This window comes from Monodelphis domestica, chromosome 1 (assembly GCF_027887165.1).
Source record: "Monodelphis domestica isolate mMonDom1 chromosome 1, mMonDom1.pri, whole genome shotgun sequence".
NCBI lineage: Eukaryota > Metazoa > Chordata > Mammalia > Didelphimorphia > Didelphidae > Monodelphis > Monodelphis domestica.
In genome coordinates, this window is record NC_077227.1 from 157,590,896 (window position 1) to 157,617,188 (window position 26,293).

The 26,293-nt window shown below is 45.6% G+C and overlaps 1 protein-coding gene across 1 annotated transcript in view; it reads left to right on the top strand.

The window, feature by feature from the left end:
- Positions 1-1,721: 1,721 nt before the first annotated feature.
- SMAD6 (SMAD family member 6) overlaps positions 1,722-26,293 on the top strand; it is a 111,837-nt gene continuing 87,265 nt past the window's right edge. The window contains exons 1-3 of the mRNA XM_001367295.4: positions 1,722-3,721; positions 14,511-14,570; positions 20,938-21,015. Of these exons, the coding sequence (XP_001367332.2) occupies positions 2,893-3,721; positions 14,511-14,570; positions 20,938-21,015 (967 nt within the window). The 5' untranslated portion in view covers positions 1,722-2,892. The remainder of the gene's footprint in view (positions 3,722-14,510; positions 14,571-20,937; positions 21,016-26,293) is intronic.

Consider the following 26,293-nt stretch of genomic DNA (forward strand, 5'->3'; position numbering starts at 1 on the left):
CAGAAACACAGGTACTGCCTCTCTAACAAACGATGAAGTTGCCCAAGAAAAAAGAAGTGGGGCTGGAGCCCCAAAGCCAGTTTTCATATCTGGTCTTGAAAGGCGGCAGAGCTCGAGTAACTTATCTCTCCCTTTCCTTAATCCCTCAAGGGAACACTCCCCTAGGAGCAGAAGCCCAAGACACGAGCTCCCGAAGGATAGAGCCACACAATATAACAAGCTACACGTGCACACGCCGAGAACCACGCACTAATGGGCTACACCCCTCCGCACCTCCCCCAGTAAGGCCGTGAATGGCGCTCAGCCCCGGGCCAATGAGAGTAGCGGAATTTCTTTCATTCAGTGTCGGCCCGGCTCCTACCCGGAAAGCCTAGGGGAGGATGTGAAGGGGGGAGAGGGGCGGCCCTCATTCGGCAGCCTGACCAATCAGACTAAAGGGGAGGAGGGGAGGGGGGACCTGGCCTTTTTTTCTCCGCCCCGGACCAATCCCGACTTTACAAGCTTGAACTTTTGCCACCCTAGGACGAGTGAATGCGCCCGGGGAGGTGCCCCCGCCGCGCCGGCTCCAGGGGCAGGAGCGGACTTAACCCTTCCCGCGCCGGTCCGGCGGGTTACCCTCCCCACCACCCTGGGGACGCGGACTGTAATGCCGCCGTCTTCGCCGTCCTCCGGCATTCGCGAAAATAGCTCATTCTTGGAGCGGCGACGGCTGGGAGCAAGTAGAAACAGAAAAGCAAAATGCAAGAGAAGCGTGGGGAGACAATCCCAAACTCTTTCTCGGCTCCCCCAATTTTCCACCTATTTTTTCCCCGGGTGTGTATATGTGTGTTGGGGGGGGAGGGGGATGTAGACTTTAGAAATATCCTTTTAATAAATGTCAGAGGTCGAAGCGATCCAGCTAGCCTTTAGGGCTCGGAGGTGGCCTAGTCTCATAGATATCCAGGGATGCGTGAAAGGAGAGAGTACTGTAGCAGGGAAGGAACGACTGGATCTCCCCCCACCCTCAAGCCCCTAAATGCAATCAGATAGGAGCCGAGGAATGCTTTGGTCGTTGGGGGTGGGTGGGAGAGGTTGAATCTTACTTCTCATTCGCCCAACACAAATGGGGAGGACGCGGGGCTCGAGCCTCTGAGGCTTACCCCAAAAAGGTGAGCACAGCTTTTTGCCTCTTTTCAGGCTTGGGGGTTCCCGCGTCCCCACTCCCCAAGAGCCCTGAACTCCTGTTTCTTCCCAGGCTGTCCCACCTGAGCTCTTTCATACTCCCAGCTCTCTCCCCTTCTCCCCCCTACGATGAGGACACTTGTCGGCTAATCTGCACGTTTGGGACTGGAGTCACCGCAAGAAAGCCCCATTACTCAAATCTGACCAGAGACTTAAGGGTGGAATGAAGAAAGTGGAGAGATCAGGGAATGATTCCCATCTTTAATTTTCCGAATCTCCTTCCTAGGATTGAGGACCAGGAGTCAGGGTAATTTGGATGGGCTTGTGAGTGTGTATGTGTGTGCTGTTTTAAGTGAGTTAGTATGTTTACATGTGTAACAACTGTTTGTGTAATTGTGTGCCAACAGCCAAAGTGTATGCACCCATCAGTGCCTGTGCAAGTGTGCTCGAGAGCGTGCACCGCAAACGCTGTCAGGCCGCTGGGTGGGGGTGGGGGGGCTAGGGGGAGTGGTGAGGGGGGTGGGGGCGAGGGCGAGGGCCCGCCCCGGGAGCCAACCCCTTGGTGCCTCGGTCTTAGCAATGGGACGTGTTCTCCTTTAAGAGTTAAGAAACTTGAAACCTTGTTTGCGCAACAATCGGCGGCGCAGCAGAGAGCCGCCAAAGTGTCTAGACTGGCATATGATGGGAGGCAGCCAATGACTCCGCGGCTCTCCTCCGGGGGCCCAGAGTGTGTGTTTGAGAAGAACAAAAAAGAGAGAGAAGGGGGGAGAGACAGAGAAAAGCGAAAAGGAAGAAACGCAGAGCGCTGTTTAACCAGACCTCGGAGGGACCACGGGGCGAAGCGGAGTCACTTTCTGTGGGGGTTGCTGCTTTTGCAGCGTCTGTGTGGAGCGCGGAACGGGCAGCGACCTCTGCCTCGGTGGATTGCATTTTTAATTAAGGATTTCCAGCGGCTCTTTGGGATATTTACAATTTCCACTCATGTGTTGAAACCAGCGTTAAAGGGAAACTCCTCCAAGTGCATCCAAAGTCTGGGACCTGATACGGAGTTGGCCTTTTCCCGCATATAAATTCAGGGTTTGGGGTTTTGTTTGTGTGCGTTATTTGTATTTAACTTTTAGTTATTTCTTTTTTTTTCTTCTGAGGGGAGAGAGGTGAGTGATTTCCCTCTCGATCTGCCTTTTAGACCTAGCAAATCTCTTGCTTTAAAAAGCATTTTGCCTTTTTAAAGAAAGGGTCTTAAATATTTCGCGGTGTGTGTATGTATGTGTGCGTACATTTTTTTGCTCTCGTACCTTCCACGCAACTTTTAAAGAACTGGTGGTCGATGCAGGATATTTTTCATTGGGCATTTCCTGCAGCCCCCTTTAACCGCAGGGGCCGGAGCTTAACAGCGGGAGCGACTTTATAGCCGGGGTCAATGTAGCGCCCCTCACTCCCCCACCCCTTTGGCCACTTGCTGTTGCTTTCTCTCAAAAGTTTTCCTTCTCACTCCCCCCCACCGCCCCATCCCCACCCATCCCCTGGTCACCCCACCCCCGGAGAGCTCCCTCATGTTGCAGCTCTGTTGCGATCTATCGGCGACAGGCTGTGCAGAGTTTGCACGGCGCAGCGTGGCGGAGCTTCATGTGGGACTGCGCCTCGTCCAGTCCCCGCCGCGCTGAGGGTACGGACCCCCAGTAACTGGAGACCTCCTCCTCCCCCCCCACCCCTGGCGCCAAAGGATATCGTATGTTCAGGTCCAAACGCTCGGGGCTGGTGCGGCGACTTTGGAGAAGTCGAGTGGTCCCCGACCTGGAGGAAGGAGGAGGCGGCGGCGGCGGCGGCGGAGGAGGAGACGAGGATGGGAGCTCCGGGAGCCGCGCGGAGCCGGCCCCGAGGGGAGGAGAAAGGGGAGGCTGCAGCCGCTCCGAAATCCGCCCGGTAACCTCGCGGCGGCCCCGGGAGACGACTGGGCAGCGAGGCGCCCAGGGCGCAGGGAGGCGCCGGCGCGCAGGGGGCCCCCTGAGGCCCATGTCGGAACCAGGGGCCGGCACTGGGGCCGGGGGCTCCACGTTGGAGGTGGCCGAGCAGGGAGGCTCTGGATGGCTGCCGGAAAGCGACTGCGAGACCGTGACCTGCTGCCTCTTTTCCGAACGGGACGTAGTTGGCACGCCCCGGGACGCCGGCGACCCTCTGGCTGGGGTGCCTCTGGAGCACGGGGCTGGCGGCGGAAGGAGTCGAGAAGCCCGTTCTCGGCTGCTACTTTTGGAGCAGGAGCTCAAAACGGTCACCTACTCGTTGCTGAAGCGGCTGAAGGAACGCGCTCTAGACACGCTGCTGGAGGCGGTGGAGTCCCGCGGTGGGGTGCCTGGCGGCTGTGTCCTGGTGCCGCGCACAGACCTCAGGCTGGGCGGCCAGCCCGCCCCGCCCCAGCTCCTCCTGGGTAGACTCTTCCGCTGGCCCGACCTGCAGCACGCCGTCGAGCTCAAGCCCCTGTGTGGTTGCCATAGCTTCAACGCCGTCGACAGCCCCACAGTGTGTTGCAACCCTTACCACTTCAGCAGGCTCTGCGGGCCAGGTGAGAGAAATTGGGGCGGGGGACGGGCGAGGACGGAGCTAGGGTGATCCCTTAGAGGCGCAGAAATAACTGAGTTTGGGGGCTGGTATGGGAAGGTGCTAGAGAAGGCAGGACCCAGGGAGTTGGTTGTGAGGACCGAGAAATCGTAAGGACCTTGAGGAATCTTCTTCCTCCCCTTTAGTGACCAGGTGTGTAATAGCAGGGTCCATGAAAGGAAAAAAAAAGGATCCTTTTAACATAGTTGGGCTTTCATTGATGTCTGTAAGTAGGGCTGCTCTGGCTCGGTGTACACAGTTTGCATACCTGCACCTAGCTTACCTGAGCTTGGGGTGAGGAGGTGTATCTGCAGACCATTCTTGGTCTTTGTAGCGTTGAGACGAAGATGAATCGAAATGCACTTTCAAATCATTTTAGCCCACCTTTTCAGCCTCACTTTGCAGGAGAATTTCTACTGGGGAAATATGGACCTCCTTTAGGAAAGGGGACTGTTGTGTCATCTTAATGATCTCTCTTCTACTCTCATCTTGCTGACAGCGATGATGAATGTGAATGTGAATGTGGAAATAGGCAGTGGAAAAACAGGCTAAGAGGGGGAGAAGACTATAATGAATGACCAAACTGGAGAATCAGCCTGAGTAATAATAGTTTACATTTATGTAGTCCAACCATGCTTTCCTCACGCCTACTTTATGAGGAAGGGAGAATTATTCTCACTTTACAGATAAGGACACTGAGTCTGAGAGGCATAATTTGCTTGAGATCATACAGCACCGAAATCAAGCTTTGTAGCTAGGTCTCTTAATGATGGGCTTTTTGCAAATTCATGGCTCTTTCCATTGCCCAGTTATATGGTTCTGCATTTGTCTCTGTGTGTTTGTTCCTTCCTGTGTCCACACACACTTATTTGGAGCCATTCTCTTGGGTGCATCACCTCAGTTTACCATGATTACACTACTCTTGTGCGTACATTTGTGTGCTGTAACATCCTTCCTTCTACAATGATCAAAAAGACATTCAAGCAGTGGCCCATTGTGCACCTTGGTCCTCAGAATCCTTCGTTTCAAAACTTTTACTTTAAAACGAAAGGCTTTTTTTCATCTTACCCCTCCAGACTCTGGCTTCCTGCTTGGAAAATCTGAATGTATATCTGAGATGGAGAGCTGAATATTTTGTTGTTAAACTTTTAACCCCCCCCCCCCCCCCCCCATCATTCCCTTTGACCCCATTCCTTTTCTTTATATCCTTCCAGCAGGTTTTCTAGAAAGGATGGTATGGTTTAGCCCAACCTTTCCCTGCCTTCCTATCACTGGCTATAGTCATCTGTGCTTTTTATCTGTAACCCCCTTCCCTCCCCCAATCAGGAACCATCCAACTTGTGCTTTTCTATTAGTAATTAGATCATGCTGGCCCACAACTCAAGTGGATGATGAGGTGAGGACTGAGGTAGGAAAGAGAAAAGAAAATCAGAAAGCCAACCTTACTGTCTGCATATCATTTCTCCCATCTTTTATTCTCCATACTGTCCTTCATTCACTAATTTAATTCCCAGAGTTTTTGAGAGTTTAATTTGTTTTCCCTTTGGTGGTGGTGGTCAGCAGGGCCTACCTTTTCATGGTCTTTGATTTAGAACTGCCAAAAATGAGAACCCTTACACTTCTCCCACCTTAAAATTCCTTTCCACCTCTCAAAATCAATGAGATAGATCATTTAATTTGACCACTTCATATTACAGATGAGGAACTTGAGGGCTCAAGAGCTTAGATGATTTGATTAGTCATATACCCAGAGTTCTACATCCAAAACCAGAATCCAAGTCTCTTGCCTCCCAGTTCAGAGATCTGGACCAGCTTCATTCATTTTGGGGAAGGTCTGTGGTATTTTAAATCATCTTCGATTTCAGGATGCAGGTTTCATTTCAGTATTTGGGGAAGACCAGGGAAATTGAGAGAGAGAGGAATCTTCATCTATCTCATCGATAGGGGCAGTGTGGGAAGTGGTTAGCCCAGCTATGGCCTTTATGGGGATTGATCCTTCTGGGCGAGGAAAAAGGAGAGGAGGGAATGTGATGTAAGAGGTGGTAAGTGACTTTGAACATCCTGCTTTAAATACTGCTTTTCTTACTGTCTCTGGCTAAAGTCACCCCAGGCTTCACTCCTCTGTGTTCTCAGAAACACATACTTTGTTGTTTCTTTGTTGATTGTTGAATTCAGATGCCCCTGGCCCACTTTGAACCAACAACTTCCCCTGGAAGTGTAGTTCTCCCCCTACCCCACCCCCATCTCCACCCTTTGATTTTTGGTTGTTTCCCATCCAAGTCTTTGAAAGGGGTGATCCCATCTTTGGCTAGCTGGTTAATGTCCTACCTCTGACAATTTTCTAGGACCGAATGTTTGAGCCAGAAGAGACCATTTTGTTTAACTACTTCTTTTTACATATAAAGGAACTGAGGCCTAGAAAAGGTACAGAACTTGCCCAGAGCCACATAACTCATTTGTACTGGCATGGGCTTCTAGGAGCTTGCTTTCTTTTCCAGTCACCTGGGCACAGGAAGTCTCTGAATTTGCCTTCATTCAGGGCTGACTCTTTGGCAGACTTTCCCTCTTTCTTAATGTTGTTTTCATTCAGTCGTTTCAGTTGTATTTGACTCTTGCTGTGACCCCATTTATGCTTTTCTTGGCAATGATACTGGAATGGTTTGCCATTTTGTTGTCCAGCTTATTTTACAGATGAGTAAACTGAGGTAACTAGGGTTAAATGACTTGTCCAAGGTCACCCAGCTAGTTATGGTCTTCCTGAACGCAGAGGATTAAACTTTAACAACATTGCACCACCTAGGTGACCCTTTCTTTGAACCAAATAATAACAAATAGCTATTTGTTTAGCACCTTCTATGTGTAAGGCATTGTTCTTTGAGGGATATAAAAAAAGTATAAATCAGAGTTCCTATTCTCAAAGATCTTATAATGAAGAGTCGGGGAGGTAGTATATATGTGAAAGACATAAATGAATATAAATTTAATAAGTCAAGATAACGATGCAGTAAGTGCCTACAAACTGCAAATACTATAGTATAGAAGTTAAGAAATTGCTGGAGACAACTCTGGTGCCGGGATGGTCAGGGAAGGCTTCTTGGAGGAGGTAGGACTTAGCCTGGCCTCAAAAGAGGAGGTTTTCCAAATGATGGCTATATTCAGTAAAGGTATAGTAGATGGAGTATTTACAGAATTAATACTAATACTACTACTACTTATAACAGCAGCTAGTAGCCCTTAAAGGTTTGCAAAGCACTCATCACATCTCATTTGATCCTCACAACAACCCTGAGAGGTGGGTGCTATTTTTATTCCCATCTTACAGAGGAAGTAACTGAGGAAGACAGAGGTTACATGACTTGTCCCGAACCACATACCTAGCCCACTGTCTAAGGCTGAATTTGAACTCAAGTCTTCTTGACCCCAAGTCCTTTGTTCCACCCTCCAGGCCACCTAGTTGCCTCTAGATAGGTTTCTGATGTTGAGGGATTGATTATAAAATCTGGTTGGTATGGAGTATGATTGCAATACTGGAGGCTAGTTCCCCTTCTAAAAATGGAAGGCAAAAAATAAAAAGAAATAAAAACGTCCAGATCTTGGGTAGTTGAGCTTTGATGGTGGTTTTGGAGCAGGGATGGACAGGGAATGGAGAGTTAGAAGGTGATGTGATGGGCGCCCAGTCTTGTTTCTCTCTGTAGGAGGCGCTCCTTCACCCGCCAGCATGGTGGTCCAGGGTCCCTTTCTGGCAGTCTTCTAGATAGCTGGGAGGGCTGGGGATGAGGAAGGTTCAGGCTGTGCAGGGTTTTATGGCTCCCTCTTCCCTAATGCCCTGAGAGATGGAGCTGTGGACAGACAGCCCAGAGTCGCCTCTCCTCGTGACACACAGGAATGGAAAGGTATGGGTGAGGGCTCCCCTGTCCTTCCCCAGCGTTTGGGAGCCAGAGGGCCAGAGGGGGGGTGCCCCCTTCCTGCATCCCAGGACCGCCAGCCTCCTGCCAGCCGGGGGAGGAAGGATGGCCAGGGATATCGGGAGGCAGAGGAGAGCCTGCCGTCTGGTTTGGGCAGTCAGAAAAGGATGCGCAGCGTGATGCACGGCTGTCTCCAGCCCCGAAGATACAGAGATGCTGATACATGGACATACACTGTGACAGCAGGAACCTCTGGCAGGCTCAGAGCCCAAGCCGCCCAGAGGCCATGAAGATAGATGTGCAGGAATAGCTCAGGGCAGGTAGCACCACACTAGTGACACATCCATAGGCGTCCTCAGAATGAGGAGGAGGAGGGGATGCAGGGGACCTAGATAAACGCCTCCAACCACCCCAGATCAGATAACCCAGACCTGACAGTAACAGCGACACACACGGAAGGCTGCAGACACCAACACGTGTGCACACACACCGAAGAAAGCTGCAGACACCAACACATGTGCACACACACCGAAGAAAGCTGCAGACACCAACACATTGGCACACACACCGAAGAAAGCTGCAGACACCAACACATTGGCACACACACCGAAGAAAGCTGCAGACACCAACACATTTGCACACACACTGAAGGAAGCTGCAGACACCAACACATTTGCACACACACTGAAGGAAGCTGTAGACACCAACACATTTGCACACACACCGAAGAAAGCTGCAGACACCAACACATTGGCACACACACCGAAGAAAGCTGCAGACACCAACACATTTGCACACACACTGAAGGAAGCTGTAGACACCAACACATTTGCACACACACCGAAGAAAGCTGCAGACACCAACACATGTGCACACACACGGAAGGCTGCAGACACCAACACATTGGCACACACACCGAAGAAAGCTGCAGACACCAACACATTTGCACACACACTGAAGGAAGCTGTAGACACCAACACATTTGCACACACACCGAAGAAAGCTGCAGACACCAACACATTGGCACACACACCAAAGAAAGCTGCAGACACCAACACATTTGCACACACACCGAAGAAAGCTGCAGACACCAACACATGTGCACACACACCGAAGAAAGCTGCAGACACCAACACATTGGCACACACACTAAGGCACAATGAGCTTGAAAGCAACGCTATCTATTTCTGGCACACCAGCTCTGAACTCTTTTATGTTGGGGGTAGCAATAGAAGATTAGTGCTGTGCCTGGGGTCAGGGTTGATAGTCAGTCATCAGACCTCAGTTCAAATGTGGTCTTAGACACTTAGTAGCTGTGTGACCCTGGGCAAGTCATTTCATCCTGTTTGCCTCAGTTTCTATGTCTGTCATATGAACTGGAGAAGGAAATGGCAAGCTACTCCAGTGTCTTTGGCCTCAGATGTTTACTAGCTGTGTGACCTTGACCTAGTCACTTCATCTTTTACCCCAGTTTCCACATCTCTTAAATAAGCAGAAGGAAATGGTGTAAACGACCCCAGTGTTTTTGGCCTCAGACATTTACTAGCTGTGTGACCCTGGCCAAGTCACTTCACCCTATTTGCCTCAGTTTCCACATCTGTCAAATGAGCCTAAGAAGGACATTTCAAACCACTCTGGTAACTTTGCCAAGAAAACCCCGCAGGGGGCCACAAAGAGCCAGACCCGACTGAAAGCGGTAGAAGATGACCACCCCACACTCCCCACCCCAATTGCTAGCCTCTGCCTACTAGGGATGGGATCCCTCTAGATCTGTCTCTGTTTCTCTGGCCCCAGGGAAATGCTTGCTCTCTACTTGGTGCCTATGTGGACGGAAATTTGAAGGAATACTTTAATCACGGTTCTAACCTGTGTTTAAAACTCCTTTCTACCGAAAGTATCCATTAACTTTGGAATAAATCTCGAGCTCTCTACTTCACCACTTTTTTTTCTGTAATTATATTCAGTAAATGACTATTATCTAAATTACGCTGGAGAGAGAGACAGAGACAGACAGAGAGAGAGAACTTTTAAATGACTTTAGAAGACAGCCTAGAAAAACACAGGTTTCCCAGGCAAAGAATATAGGAATTAAAACAGACTAAAAAGTTTTTTTTTCTTTTATTTGGCCTGGCATTATCCCTTTGAAATGAGATCAATTTCAAGTTGTGCTTAAAAAGCCCTTTTTTTCCCCCTTTCCCCCTTTCCGAAGGAGGTCCCCTCTGCTATTTAGGTGAAGAAGTGGTGATAATATGCAGTTTGCATATTGCTGGCGCCAGCCGGACTAGCTGTTTATCTGACTGACGGGGGAATCTAGGCAATTAAACTCCTGCCTTTCTTAAAGCGGCAGTGTCTCTTTTCCAACTTGTCTTCCTTTGTTGCCGAGGCCCTGGCTTCTTGGGGATGGTGGGGGAAGGTACACTCGCTGGAGGGCTGAAAACCGGCCCCAGGACGGGGTGGGAGTGGAAGAGCCCGGGGCTAGGGGCATGGATCATTTCCTGTGTGAGATGCCGGCCTGGAAAGGCAGAATCAGACCGCGAGTCCCCCAAACAGAGACCACACCAGTAAGTTGCAGGAGTTTTAACTCTCTCCTGGCTTACTGGAGGGCCAGAACCTGAAAGGCGAAAATTCCACCGGGAGCTAACAAAAGTCACATCTGTGATGAATGCTTTCCTTCTAGCTGGCTGTACCGGGCTTATTACTGTAGAGTCCTGGAGCTGGAAGAGATTCCTGGATTTGATGCAGATGGATAGCTGTCTGAGTCTGCAAGAGGATTGCCTAATTACACTGCTGCTTGCATTTAGAGAGGCCCTGAGGACTCTGGGAGTTCCCCCTTAAGGTTAAAAGCTTGTGCATTTTTATTCTTCTATAAAATAAGCCCACAGCCCTAGCGACAACAGGCAAACTTTTTTAGAAGTGTAATCATGGCTGGCCCTGCTGCTCCCTCCCTGTCTCTGCCTCACCCACCTTACTGCTTTCGCTTGAGTCACTGTTTAGCCATCTGAATGTCATCATGGAAAATCAGGTATCCAGTGCACAGGAGGGAGTGTGGTTTTACAAAATTCTGCCGCCGGGACCCCTGGGAGGATGGGAAAAGCTCTGTCCAGCCCTGGCCCACCCCTCCGGGCCAGATCTCCTTCCTCTGGTTCCGTTCAGCCCAGCTGAAAAGAGGTTTGGGTCTTTTTCCTTCTCCCTAGGGAATCAGGTGAGAAAAGTAGGCTCCTGGCTCTGGAGCTGTCTTGATTTGTGCACATGCTCCTCCTCTGTGGTTGGCACATAGTAGGTGCTTAATGCTTGATGAACTGTCTGAGGGACACTGATTCTCTCCATCCAGCCCTAGCCCTCCCCTCAGGGGCCAGATCTCCTTCCTTCCTGTTCAGTTAAACTGGCAGTCTGCTTCTGATTGGCAAGGCTGAAAAGATGTTTGGTTCTTTTTCATTCTCATTGGGGAATCAGGATAAAGTAGGTTCCTGGCTCCAACACTATCTTCTTAATTTTACACGTGCTCCTCCCCTGTGTTTGGCACATAGTAGGGTGTTTAGTGATTGAACAATTCCAGCGACACTGACTCTCTGGGCCTGTTTCTGATCTTGAAAATGAAAGGGTTGAACTAGGTCTTATGACCCCTCTAGGCTTTATTAGTCTAAGCCTTTGTCTAGATCACTGCAATGGAATCTGTTCCACTCCCTGCCTTTTTATGTGCCCCTAAGAAAACTTACTGGTTACCCCACCTCTGCACTTATTAAATGGTTCATTGAGCACCTTCTTGCTAAAGTAGATGTGGGACAGAAGTCCCTTCTGGAGTTTTATTGCAAGGGCCTCAGTTACCCATTCACACTCCAAGTTACATAACTTTTCCTTCTCTCCACCACCGCATGAGCACCACTGTCTGGCCTGCGTTTAGCTGGGTTTTAATATCACTGGCCAAGCCCAGCGCGAAGGAGCTTGTGTGGTCAGAGCATTGGCCATTTAACTCCAGGCAGGGGGGACTGTGAGTGCTCCCATCTTGGCCCAAGACCATCAGTTCCCCAGAGACTTGGACAGACCTTTGGAAGAGATGTTCTGTCTTGGGCAGTGGAGGAAATGGGCAGAGGAGTGATTTAAAAAGAAACAGGAGGGGGCAGCTGCGTGGCTCGGTGGATGGAGAGTCAGGCCTTCCTAGGTCCAAATCTGGCCTCAGACACTTCCCAGCTGTGTGACCCTGGGCAAGTCACTTGACCCCCATTGCCTAGCCCTTACCACTCTTCTGCCTTGGAGCCAATACACAGTATCGACTCCAAGACCTTGGAACCAATACACAGTATCGACTCCAAGAGGGAAGGTGAGGGTTTAAAAAAAAAGACACTGGAGAGTGATTTCTAACTCTAGGCCACACCCATCATTGCCAAGCTTTCCATTTTCAATTCTGTGTGCCATAGGCATCTAAAGGAAGGTTCCTATCCTCCTTTCTCCATCCTGTGAAACACAATGGCTTCAATCCAGTGAGTTGTTTAATTTATTAGCCAGTCAAGTTTTTAGAAAACATGAACAAATCCTGAAATTCTAGGACCTGACTGCAGTGGCTCTGCCCTTTCTTATTTGGTATTTCCTGTGTATCTTAAGTTTTTATCTACAGGTAATCCGTCCTCACTTGTCCCCAATCTTCTCCTATTTTTCTCAGCAATCTGAATTTAGAGAATGAATCTTTGGAATGATCAGAACTTGGATCTATTGGAAGAGAGGCCTTCTTGCCTGATGCCTGACATTGTAGACTCAGCAGTTCTCCAGCATATTCTCTGTCTGTCTGTCTGTCTGTCTGTCTGTCTCTGCCCCCCCTCCCTCCCTTCCCAGGGTCAAGGCCAGTTTTGAACCCATGACCCTCCCATTTCTAGGCCTGACTCTGTCATCTGAACCACCTAGCTGCCCCCTCCAGCATTTTCTCTTAAGGAACTCCTTTGAGGTCTTCCTTTTAATTTCTTGCCTAGCCTTAAAACTAGATGCTTTTCTTGGAAAATTTAGCTCCTTTTCTTCCTTTCCCATAGCACCCTTGTTGATGCACAGCCCCAGCCACCGGTCAGCATCCACCACCTGCATTTGTTGCACCGCCTGACCTTGTAAGGCGACCACGTGCTTGGTGCTGGGCGCATAAACTCCTGGATTGCAAGCTCTTTGTGGGCAGAAAAACCAGATTTTAGCCATTTTGTATCTTCCCTCCCTTCCCCCCCCCCCCCCCCCCCAGTTTGCAGCTTATAATAGGCACTCAGTAAATGTCTATTGAAGGAAGAAATGAATGAATAAATCATGATACCTAGCCAGGAGGGGCTTAGAGTTTCCCTTCTTACTGTACTACATGAGAGAGGCAAGCAGACTTAGATTTGGAGTTGAGACTTGAGTTAAAATAATCTCAGGGCCTGTTAGTTATTTCTTGGGTGTCTTTAGTTGAACAAATCATTTCAACTCTGTGGATCGTGGTTTCTTTCTCCCTTAAACCAATTATTCCTCACTGTTCTCTCTCTGTCTCTGGCTCTCTGATAAGTGACTTGCCCAGGGTCACACAGCTAGGAAATGTCTAAAATCACATTTTAATCCAGGACCTCCTGTCTCCAGGCCTGGCTCTCTATCCACTGAGCCACTTGCCCCCCTCCTCGTTGCTTTCTTGAAACAAGTAGAGAATTCTGGAGGCCCTATTTGAGAAAACTCCTAGGGACTTGCAGAGTCAGGGTTCTAAAAAGAAGAGACTTCATTTAGTGTGGGAAGCACAACATTGGTGGTGGCTGCTACTGCTGCTACTACTACTACTACTATTACTACTTTTATAATTTTGAAAAATACTTATTACCCCTGGGGTCATTACTGATACTCAGGCTAATAATAGTTATTACTGGGTTATTACCACTGAGGCTTTGTTTGAGTTAGGGAGTTGATGGCATTTAGTTTCATTTACCCCAAATGAAGGGTCATTTCATTCATGCAAATTGTTACTTACTTTAGCAAATTGTTACTTCCTGTAAAACAAGAGCCCAAGGAATTCTTCTGAAGACAAAGTATATGTTTTTAAAGGGGAGTATTTTAAGCAAATGAATGGAAACAAAAAAAAATACCATAGAAAAGAGAGATATGGAATTTTTAAAATAACAGGAAGAAAAAATAGACCATTTAGCTCTTTCTTGCAACCTACCCCCCATTTTTTTTCAAATAGGAAAAACAGTAGAGGGATTTACTCATATACACTCACACTACTTGTTAATGGTAGAGCTTGGACTAGCTTGGACTCTTTATTTCATTTATTTATGTATTCATTTATTTGTTTGTTTACTCATTAATTAATTTATTTGTGTATTTATTTTGGTTACAATGCTCACTTTATTTCCCTCTCTCCCCTCCACTCATCCTTCCCACAGCTGAGGCACAATTTCTTGTGTGGGTATTACTTGTGTCCTTGATCAGAATGGGGACTAGGGTCTCTTTAGTCTTGATCTCAGGCTCCTGCCACCCTTCAGTCCTAAAGGAACAAGCCAGTTAAGGCTTAAGGTTGTTTTTTTTTTTTAATACTTACCCAACACTATTCAATCATTGTTGGCTTAACAGCTCTGGTGTATCTCTTGTTGTAATGTATAACCTTTGCCAAAAGAATAATTCACTTTGATGGTATAGACAGCAAAGCACAATAAGGACTTCCTGGCGCCCTAAAGTAAGTTGCTGACCCTGGGTAGATCTGGGTCTGATTGTTATGGCAAAACTAGAAACCAGCTTGCAGCATCCCATTCCGTTGGACTATTTTTGTATTTCCTACTTAAAGCCAGGGAAACATGAAATCCAGAGGTCGGACTTCCACTGCACCTAGCTGTAACTGTGACTTGTCTTGTTTTCCAGAATCTCCACCACCCCCTTATTCTCGACTGTCTCCTCCCCACGATGAGCGAAAGCCCTTGGGTAAGTCTGCTTTCTTTGTGAAGGATTATGGGAAAATTCTTTTTTTCAAGGTTCTCCTTAGAGGTTTCATCTTTGCCCTGGAGAAGTGGGGCAAATGCAGAGAAGAAGCCAGCCCACAAATAGCAAATTGCAGGCATGGCCAGTATTAGAATCATTGGTATCTGGACTAGTCCAGCATAGCCCATTTCCTTTCCTTGGTACTCTGATATTGAAGAATTAAGTCACATTTGCCTTATTCTCCACCCCACCCCACCTCCTTTTTGCTAGGTCACCTTGCCATCCAGGGGATCTTTCTGAAATTCCTACATGCTTTAAACTTGTGAAAACTCCCTACTCTTGCCTCTGGAAGTTGCACAATAAATTAGTAAGATGGTGGTGGTGGTCCAAAACAGGGGATCATTGGCTTAGGACCTTATAATATGCAAATGAAGGTCTCTATATACCATAACCTCCCCCCCTTTTTTTTAAACCCTTACCTTCCATCTTGGAGTCAATACTGTATATTGGCTCCAAGGCAGAAGAGTGGTAAGGGCTAGGCAATGGTAGTCAAGTGACTTGCCCAGGGCCACACAGCTGGGAAGTGTCTGAGGCCAGGTTTGAACCTAGGACCCTCCATCTCTAGGCCCATACCCCCTTTTTAAAGGGACCTATGTAGCTATCTTTGGGGAGCTAGGAAGCACAGAGGATAGATAGAGTGCTGGGCTTGGAGTCAGGAAGATCTGAGCTCAAATCCAGCCTCAAACTTCCTAACTATGTGACTTTGGGTGAGTCATTTAACCTCTCTTTGCCTATGGATCAGGGCCTTGTCAAAAAAAGAATTCACTGAGGGAGATGGTAAATGACTCCAGTATCTTTGCCAAGAAAAGTCCATGGATACCCAGTGGAATCATGCACCGGCTATGGGAGAGGTGGGGGGGGGGGGGCAAGGAGTAAAAGAAAATGATTTTTGTTTCCAATGAATAATATTTGGAAATGACCAAATAAAATAATGTTTAAAAAAAAAAGAAAAGTCCATGGACAGAGATCTGTGGGATCATGAAGAACTGGACAGGACAGAAATGACTGAACAAGAAGTATAACTATCCTAAGGAGACAGATTGACAGTGATACTCGGGATGATCATTATTTGTTGGAAGCTGTTAGTTGAGTCTCCATGCTGCTAAGTGTTGAATCTTTCTCTTTCTCTATATTCCCCTCTCTCACCTTGATTCTCATGTAAATAAAGTCTTGAACCAAAAGCAGATAACTTCCCTCGCCCTAGAAAGAGTGGAACAAAGGCCAAGCTGCTGGGTTTTGTATTTTTAAAGAAATCCTGGAGGGGAAAATAAATAAAATAAGGACCCTATCCCACCTACCTTATAACCTCTGAAGCGGGATATTTAACTCAGCCTGGCATTCCTTTGCTCATCATTAACCTTTGTGTGACCTTTAAACATTGGACGTAGATGAATGTATTTTAGCCTCTCCATCCATATGGGGGTGGGCTCCTTTTGCTTGTACTGCTGCTCAGAGTTCATAGTTATACTAAATAGGTAGGGCATTAAATCTTTGTCGAAAGAGGTTGTTTATTCCCTTTGATTTATGCCAAGAATTTCACCTTGAGCGGAAACAGCTTTGGAGCACTTGGAAAAGAATGCTGATTGGTAAATAAAATTACTGGCATAGACTATATTCACGCACCCATAAGTAGAGCTATGCATTACTAAATAGCATTGCTAAATACTCCTATTTGTCACGGGTTGAGAGAGAAAAAAAGACATTGTAAAATAACTCCGTATGAGGCAGTTTTGAGGGTTCGGTGGGTTTGGGAGATACAGCGTTGTGTATTTGGTCTCTTATTTAATAAGAGTTAAGAGCCTTATTAGCAATCAGGGGGGCACTATGTGTGTTCTGGTGTAGGGACCCTTCATTGGTACCCTAGTGGCTGGCATGAGCTACTGCCATTTTCCTGAGCAGCTTTGTGGATTTTCCCCAGGGACCAGAACTTCTCAAGTCAGATCTAGTTAAAAAGAAACCATTGATGATATTTAATATAATTTGACGAGTGATTGAAAGCTGCATTTTTTAAAGGCTCCTTCCCATCCCTGTTTAGTGGTATGTGACAAAGTTTGGCCTCTCCAGAGCGCTGCCTAGTGGAGAGGGCATTGTAGATGTTATCGATGTGAATTTTAGTTCCAAAGAGCTTATTCCAAAAAGATAGGCATCCGCCAAACTACGAGAAATGTGCTCAGAAGCCATCTAGCTGAGGCAGGAAGGGGGCTAAATGGATAGAGAGCCAGATCTAGAGATGGGGGGTCCTAAGTTCAAATCTGACTTCAGAGACTATCTGTAGCTCTAGTTGCCTCTCCCTTACTATTCTTTTGCCATGGCACCTATACTTAGTATTGATTCTAGATGGAAGGTAAGGGTTTAAAAGGAAAGAAACCATCTAGCCTCATACAACAGCAAAGAAAAGAAACTAAAGAGGAAAGTATTTTGCCTAAGGTCTTATAGCTAGTTAGTCATTGTTTACTCTGGCATTTTATTTTATTTTTTTAACCCTCACCTTCCATCTTAGCATCAATACTATACATATTGGTTCCAGGGTAGAAATGCAGCGAGAGCTAGGCAATGGAGGTTAAGTGACTTGCCCAGGGTCACACAGCCAGGAAGTATCTGAGGCCAGTTTTGAACCTAGGACCTCCCATCTCTAGATCTGGCTGTCAATCCATTGAGGCTCCCAGCTGCCCCCAACTCTGGCATTTTAAAAGTAGAAAAAAGGAAAATAAATGTCCATTCTCGGTAATGAAAAATCACTGTATATTTGAGAAATGAGTCCTTTATCAGAGTTCCTTGATATGAAATTTTGTCTCCAACTTTTTACTTTCTTTCTAATCTTGGTTGCATTTGCTTTGTTTGTACAAAAACCTTTTAATTTAATATAATCAAAATTATCCTTTTTATTTTTTATAGTACTCTATCTCATTTGGTCCTAAATTCTTCCCTTATGCATAGATCCAGCAGGTAGACCATTCATTTTATGCCCTTCTGATTTGTTTACCGTGTCATCCTTTATATATAGATCATGTACTCATGTTGACTTTATCTTGGTACATGGTGTGAGGTGTTGATCTGTTCCCAGACTCTGCCATACCATTTTCCAGTTTTCCAAACAGTTTTTGTCAAATAGTGAATTCTTGTCCCAAGGGGTTGGGTCTTTTGCTTTATCAAACCCTAAATTACTGTGGTCATTTATTGCTAGGCTTTGTGTACCTAATCCATTGCTCTGATGTGGCAGAGGCTATCATGAGCACCAAATAGGTGCTCCAAAGCCAGAAGGATGACTCAGGCCTCACAGAGGAAATGGCAAATATAGATATTCCCCCCTCAAGAGGAGGCCACCGCCTAACAATAGAGCGAGGCCCGGAACCTAGGTCTCCCGAGTCCTCATCATCCTTCCTCTTTCTCTTATCCCATACTCAAAATAATTCCTTTTGAACTTAATGCAGTGATTTCAGTGACTAACAGGAGAATTCAAGACTGGTATAACAGAGGGAGTACTGGATTTAGGGCCAGAAAGCCCTTATTTGGGCTCACAGGGCAGCTTTACTAACTTATTACCTCTGTGACAAGTCACTTGACCTCTCAGCTGCAGTTTTCCCAGTGCATCCTTTCTATGCCCTGATTCCATAAGAGAAAAAAAAATGAAGATTTATATTATAAATCGAACATCTGTATCGTCCCCATACTCAAAGCTTCTCCTGTTTTCCCATGGAGTATACATATTTTAGCAGGTTAGGGAAAACAAAGCAAGCAAAAGAAGTGTAACCCTCAGGGGGATCCCATGCTCTCCCCCAGTTCACACAACCCAAAATCATGAAGGGCATCCTGAAGCCTTGTTCGATGGTCATTAAAAACGTTGGCTTGATTTGGATCAGAAAATGTCAGAAAACTAATGTTAAAAATTGTTGCTATGTGTAATTGATGGGGGGAAAGACAATAAAATACGACTGGAGGAAAAGAAAAAGAAAATGTTGGCCTCCGGGGAAGGGTCCTTGCACTGCTACATATTTAGACCCATAGTAATGAGGGCCATTGAGTCAATGAGTTCATGACAAGATACAGGATGCCTCTGAAATGTGGCAGACAACCATCATTAAGGGTCCCTGGTATAACCAGTGTTTTGTGTGTATACTCCGACATAATAAGAAACTCCTCTTCCAAAACAATGATAGTATCCTCTGTTTTGTTTGGAAACTGGTTTATTGGAAAGAGAGAGACCATTAGGGGGCCTTGTGGATAAACTCTCTAGTAATATTGGTTATTGAAAGCAAAATCTTTTAAGAGGCCACTGCAAAGAGGCAGCGAGGTGACTCGGTAGATAGAGCACCAGGTCTGGGGCCAGGAGGACCTGGGCTCAAATCTGGCCTCAGATGTTTCCTATTTGTGTGACTTGGGGGAAAATCACTTAACCCGAGTTACCTAGCCCTTACCTCTCTTCTTAGTATGAATTCTACGACAGAAGGTAAGGGTTTTAAAAAATGTGATGCAGTGGGAAAATATGCTGGATTTGCATTCAAATTCTACCCTGCCACTTACCTTTCCATGTGACCTTGGGCAAGTCACCTGCCTTACATCATCTCTCAAATGGCAGAGTTGATGGGTGGTCCTTCCAGCTCCAACTCTATGAATTAATTAAGCTTCCCACATGCTCAGAAAGGCGACAGACTGTTGGAACACTGGTTTTGGATTTCACATCCCAGCTCTGTTCCTTTCTAGGCAGCATATCCCCGGACCAATCCCTTATCTTAGCCTCAGTTTCCTCCTCAATAAAATGAGATGACTGAACCACACCATCTAAGATCCCTTCTACCTCTGACTCCTGGACCACAGTCTTTCTTAGACTCTTCCCAAGTGTTGGATTTTCTATCCCCTCCAAGTCAAGATGTTCCTAAGAGCTAGTAAGTTTTCAGTCCTTTGGTAAACATCTTAAACGTTTTTTTCTTCTTAAACCACATTATTATTCTTTTTTGTAAACCAGAGGGAGCCCGTTTATTTCTGAGTCCCTGGGATCCCATGAGGAGAAAGAGATAAAACATATGACTAGACATCAAGTCAACATCTGGCAAATGGGGATGGAGGAGGACAAATTGGTTGATGTTGAGTCTTGTTTATCCCCCCCCCCCCAGCCCCCAGGGCATTTGGTTAAAGGAAAAAATGCAGAGAATACCAGTAGAATTCCAACTAGCTCATGACTAGACTAGACCACTCTGTTCTGAGATTGGACAGTACGGCCTAAAACGTTAATAACGACATTTGTCATCTGGGGATACAAGGCGCCCTTGTCGAAGTATCATTGAAAGGAATCCTTGCAGGTAGACTTTTTAAAAAAAATCTTGTCTTAGAATCGGTGCTAAGTATGGATGCCAAGGCAGAAGAGGACTAAGGGTTAGACAATGGGGGTTAAGGACTTGCCCACAGTCACCCAGCTAGGAAGTGTCTAAAGCCAGTTTTGAACCCAGAACCACCCATTCTCTAGGCCTGGATCTCAATCCACTGAGCTACTTAGCTGCCATGAGATAAGCGCTTCTGACAGGCTCTGGTCCCCCGCCTTGGGGATGGGGGATGACACGTCTATTTCTAACAAAGATCATCATGATCCAGGAAAACTTTTCCAAGTGAGCTTACCCTGAAATGAATCTATTTGTTAAGTAAACAGAGACAGTCCAAGAAGCAAAGACACTCAGACACTCAAAGCAAAGCAAAGAATTTCTCTTCCAAGCCTAATTATGCTGCAGATTGGGGGGGGGGGGCACGAATGAACGGCATATGAATTTGTTAAAAAACAGGACTGGGATTGAGATCTGCTCTGTGGGTCGGTTTTATTGAAAAAAAAAAAAAGAAGAAAAGTTAATCTGGGAGCAAACACTTGAGCGCTTAATTAGAGGGGTGTAAGCAGGACAGAGTAAGGATGACTGTTAACTTGTTAAAACAAAGTTTCCTCAGCCTCAGCAGGGAGGAAGGAAGGAAGTAAGGAAACAAGAAGAAACAGCTTCAAGAATTTTAATGGTTGTAATTAAGTATAGCAACTATGAATTGTTTAGGGGCTTAATTTAACCTTATTCAAGTAAGCACCAAGTTACTACTTGTTCGATCTCCTGAACTTCATTTATTTCTGTGGTCAAAGCAATTGCAACGTTTTCAGCTTGGAGGGCAGTGAAATAGAATGTCAGCATTTTCACGAAGATTTAGGGGGCAGGCTGGCTTCCTCTGGCTCCATTGTGGGATGGGGCTGAGGTGGTCAGGCTATGACAGACAGACAGAGAAAAGGAGAAGGCTCAGGAGGGAAAAACCCAAGCCACTAAATATTCTTTTTTTCCTCTTGCAGATTTATCTGATTCCACGTTGTCTTACACTGAAGCAGAGACCACCAATTCCCCAAACGTCACGCCTGGTGAATTCTCAGGTTGGAAAATTTTATCATTAACTCTTACGTTTGTGTTCAAGTTTATTAGGAGGGGACAGGTGGTGGTAGGTTGGATGGTTTAAAATTGTTTTCTCCTCACTTTTCTTGCCTCAATATTTCCCGCCTTCTCGGGTGGGAGAATTGCCAGATTTTGAAATTAAATACAGCCACCTCTTAATTGCTGTAGGTTCTGGGAATGAGGGGAACCCACATTAGTGAAATTCACCAATAATTTCAAAGGTTAAAACTCTCTTTTAGCTGGTCGTTTCCATCTAGGCCCCCCTCTCCCCGCCCCCCCAAATGTATGTGTGTGATGTCGGCTTTCTTTTCCATGAAAGAGACTCCCAAGATTGCTACAGATTTAGACTTGCTGTGATGAATGGATACAATAATGAGTGCATAATTATGTTGGTGTGTACGTAGCTGGCTTTGCACATATTCCAATCCAATCCTGATTCACACAGACAAGTTTCTTTATTTTTAGCTATTAGTTCCTTTCAGTCAGCATCTTAGAAGAAGAAAAAGAAACCCAGAATCTTTTCTTGTATTTCCTGCTGACCACCCTCTGGTGGAGGATCTCATATGCTTTACCTGAAGGAATAGGCCTGGCTTGGACCCTACAGAGGGAATGGCAAGTGTTACAGACCACACTATTGTTCATTTAAATGCTGATAAATGGGAAGTGGAATGGGGCACATAGGAATAATCCAGAGTGAGAAGCCATGGAAATGGTAAATTGAGTGTGTTGGAATTTCATTGGTATTGAAGGTTTCATTAAGTTTCTGTGCCAAGAAAAGTCAGGGTTCAAGGTGAAATGTTGAACTGTGGGAGTGGAATTCTCATGCCAGAGGAGAGGGAAAGAGAGGGGGCAGCTGGGTGGCTCAGTGGATTGAGAGCCAGGCCTAGAGACTGGAGGTCCTGGGTTCAGATTAAACTTCAGACCCTTCCCAGCTGTGTGACCCTGGGCAAGTCATTTACCCCCATTGCCTAGCCCTTACTGCTCTTCTGCCTTAGAATGATACACAGTATTGATTCTAAGATGGAAGGTAAGGGTTTGAAAGGGGGAAAAAAAGGAAAGAGATTGGGCTGGGAAAATGACTTGCTTTCTAGTGGCAATGAATGTGCTCCTATCTTTTGAAGCCTTGGAATTGAGAGGTGATAGCAAAAGATGTTAACACTTTGGATGTTTCTGTGCCTTGTTCCTTGCTTAGAAGAGGTCATTATCTCCTTTTCTACTAGAATAGAATATTCTATTCTCCTCTCTCATCCTTTTCTTCCTTAAAAGCCAGCTGATCCATCCCACCCTCCAAAAAAACTTTACAATTAAGTTAATTTTTGTGAGACTTCCTAGACTCTCCACAGTTTAGAGGACTCTCTTAACTAAATAATTAAAGATTATAGAGTCTTAATTCTAGACCTGTAAGTCCCTTCCAGGTCATCTAATCCATTAGCTCCTTCCTCTAGAAATTGGGCAGAACAATTACAAGAATATAAATAGGCAAACCATCCTTTCTTCTGCATCTCAGCAAGGCTGGTGAATGGCACTTTTTGTTTATTTAAGATTTTTATTTGTGGATATTAATTTATATCCAATCCAAACATAAAATATTTGTTTTTTATTTTACCCTTACCTTCCAACTTAAAATCAAAACTATATATTGATTCCAAAGCAGAAGAGCACTAAGGGCTAGGTGATGGGCATAGAGTGACTTGCCCAGAGCTAACCAGCTAGGAAGTGTCTGAAGTCAGGCGGCTGCCCCTTAAAATATGTATTTATATAAATGGAATTGCAATTAATTTTGTTTTAAGGATTTTGTGCTATTCCTCCTCTCTCTCTTTCTCACACACACACAGAGTAATTTGAGATGGTCTTTGGCTTGTTATAAAGGCAACAAAGATTATAGGGTCTTAATTCTAGACCTGGAAGGGACCTTAGAGATCATCTAATCCAGCCTCCTCATTTTACTGATCTGGCAACTGAGGCCCAGAGAGATTAAGTCACATAGCTAACAAGGTGGCACTGAGTATATGACGTCTTCCCTCAACCAGCTCATATGGGGCCAACTAGGACCATTGTTCCCGTGACAGGTTGAGCTGGAGTGTTCTTGGGGAAGCCAGTGGCCTTGTGGGGGTCCTATGGAGTGTGGATCTCTTGGATCATTTGTAGGGTTTGTCTTTCCATTGGGCATTTATTACTATGTTGTATCACTCTCCAGCCCCCAGAGACTCGGGCTCTATACGTCTATACAGCTTCATCACTTTCTTCTTAAAGCCTGTAGCTAATTAATTGTATGTGGCAAACATCACCAGAAGAGCTATCTAGACTACTCACTTAGTAGAGCGTTTTCTCTGTCTACAGTGGCACTGTACCATGATCCTCAGGGATAAAGGAAGTAATGATGATGATAATAATAAACAACAACAATAATATAAATATAATTAAAAAATAACTAGCATTTATAGGGTGCCTACTGTGTGCCAGGCATTATGCTAAGCAATTCACAAATGATATCAATTTTGAACTTTACAATAACTCTGGGAAGTAGATGCTATAATTATCCCCATTTGGCAGTTGAGGAAAGTGAGGTAAACAGGTTTGGTGACTTATCCAGGGTCACTTAACTAGTAAGTGTTTGAGGCCATATTTGAACCCAGGTCTTCCTGACTGATCCAGAATTCTACCCGCTGGGCCACCTATGTTTGAGGGTTGCTTTGACAGGGTTTTACCAAAGGGTTTGGCATTTAATCGCCTCTTCTTGGCATTGTGTCCCAGCTTTGAGCGATGGCCGGTTTGTTGGTGTCTCCCTGGGACGCCAGCTAGCGGTTGAGAATTCTGCTTTGACAGTGGGATAAAGCAACTTCCTTCATTAGCCTGAAGAGTTGGACCATCCTCTGGCTTCTCTGGTTATGAGCCCATGGGTATGAGGGTTGGCTTCCCCTCTGCACCCAGAGCGCTGCGTGCTAAGGTTAGGCACCCTCGAGTTTGTCTCGTACAGTGAAAAGACCAGCACCGGTCACCGAGCTGTCTATTTTTAGCCAGGCTCCGGTGTCTGAGCTCAGCTTTCCTGTTGGTGTGGCTAAGGCCCATTTTGGGATTGAGAGAGTATTTAGACACATCCACAGGTCAGAGGCAGGCAGTGCTGACATCCTGTAGACCAGCGGTTGTCCGCCTCTCAATTTGTAGCAATGAGACTACATCAGGTATTTACATTCCGCATCCTAACTGTAACTGTAGCAAAATGACAGTTTTGAAGTAGCCACCAAAATCATTTTTTGGTTTGGGGTCACCGCAACATGAGGAACTGTATTGCGGGGTCACGGCATTAGGAAGCTTGAGAAATCGCTGTAGACAAAAGCAAGGCAGAGAAAAAGAGAGAAAGATGCCCTGCAGTCAAGATGCACCCAAAGTCGGGGCTGCCGGGTCTGGGTCCTAGAGCTGTCAGAAAGTTTGTCTGTTCACTTCTTTCTTTACTTCCCTACTTCTCTCTGTCAGTGATCCATACTGTAGACCTCAGGGGCCCTCCTTTGCTAACAGTCTGTGGTACTATTTTCCCACCTTTCCTCCTCATTTCTGAAAACTTTCCTTTTCCTGATTTCTTGCCTAATTTTTTCTACTGACGTGGTCCACAAGTACAAATTTCATTTCAAATGCTGTTAGAAGCTGTTGTGCAAAGTTATCATTGTAAGATTAGTATTTTTTACCTGCTTTTGCCTGGCAGGGTTAATACAATTTCTAAAGAGGAGGGGGGAAGGCACCCCCCCCAACCAGCAGTGCCCCATACTTCCAACATTGTTTCTCCCCTTCCAAAATTTTCATTTTCTTATTTTATTGGCTAAACTCAGTGGAAAATCCTGCTTTCATTGATTAGAGTAATTCATTCTAAGGAGTGAATGATTGATAAGCTTATAGGAATAGATATTTATTCAACTTTCACAAAGTCCCAATAAATAAATTAGATAATGGGTCACTTCTAAGGAGCATAGTCTCTAATGGAGGAGCTCAAGTTGGCACATAAATTACTTAATAGATAATAATAAATAAATTCAGATACTGAAGGGAAAAGTGATAAGTGAGTGAAGGGAATGGGACATGCTTCTAAGGGATGGAGATAGCCAGATAAGGTTTTGTAGAGGAAGGGAAATTTGAGCTGGACTTTGAAGGGATGGATGGGCAGGATTTCTTCAGCAGGGGACAGTCCAGGCAAAGGGAATGATGTTTGGGGGGTGGGGTGTAAAGTCTGGTTGGAATATCAGTATGAGATAAGATTGGAAAGGTAGGTTAAAGATTATACAATTGAAAAGAGGAACTAATTAACAAAATAATTTCATTATTGGAATTTAGGAGTAGGAAAGAGACATTTTCTGATGGGGTGGCAGGGCTGGTCGGGTAGGGACTTGACATTGTGTCTTGCTGTCTATATTACATTCCAGAAGGGTAAGGGTTAGCAGCATGGGAGCCTCTTCTCAGAGGTTACGAACCCATTTTCTGAGTCTCTTCATCTTCAACCTCACCCATTAGATTGATTGATAGATTTAATTATTACGCAGAGCCTCCCCCCCAGGGGCCCCAACTCGTCTAGTTTTGGTCAGTCGTTTTAACACTATTTTAGGACAAACCAGCAGCACAGTAGATGTCACAGTAGACATAGGAGAATAGATATCATACAGATTCTTGATGAAAATCAATACTTCTCCATGTTTGGGGAGTCTGGGAGAAAGAAATCAAGGGCTAAGAATATTTAATCCATCTTGGTTTGGTATGGATGTGTGCCTTCACACCCAAACTTATTTATATATATTTACTTTGTCTTTATTCACTTTATATTTATTCTATGATGTGGTCTTACATTCATTTTTTAGATCATAGCTTATTTTATTTTTATTATTTTTTAAAATTAATTTATTTTTAAATATTTTTCCATGGTTACATGATTCCTGTTCTCTCCCTCCCCTCCTCTCTTACCCCTCTCAGAGCTGACAAGCAATTCCACTGGGTTATATGTGTATTGTCACTCAGTATATGGTCTTGCATTCAGACTCCATCAGTTCTTTCTCTGGAAGCAGATAGTATTTTTTATTATGAGTCTTTGGGGTTGTCTTGAATCACTGTATTGCTGAGAATAGCTAGCTCATTCACAGTTCATTAATCATTATTATTGAACTTTGTTACTTGGTAACAGCTCTCTCTGGGTTCTGCTCACTTCACTTTGCATCTGTTCATGTAAATCTAGGTTTTCCTGAAATCCTCCTGCTTGTCATTTCTTATAGCACAATAATA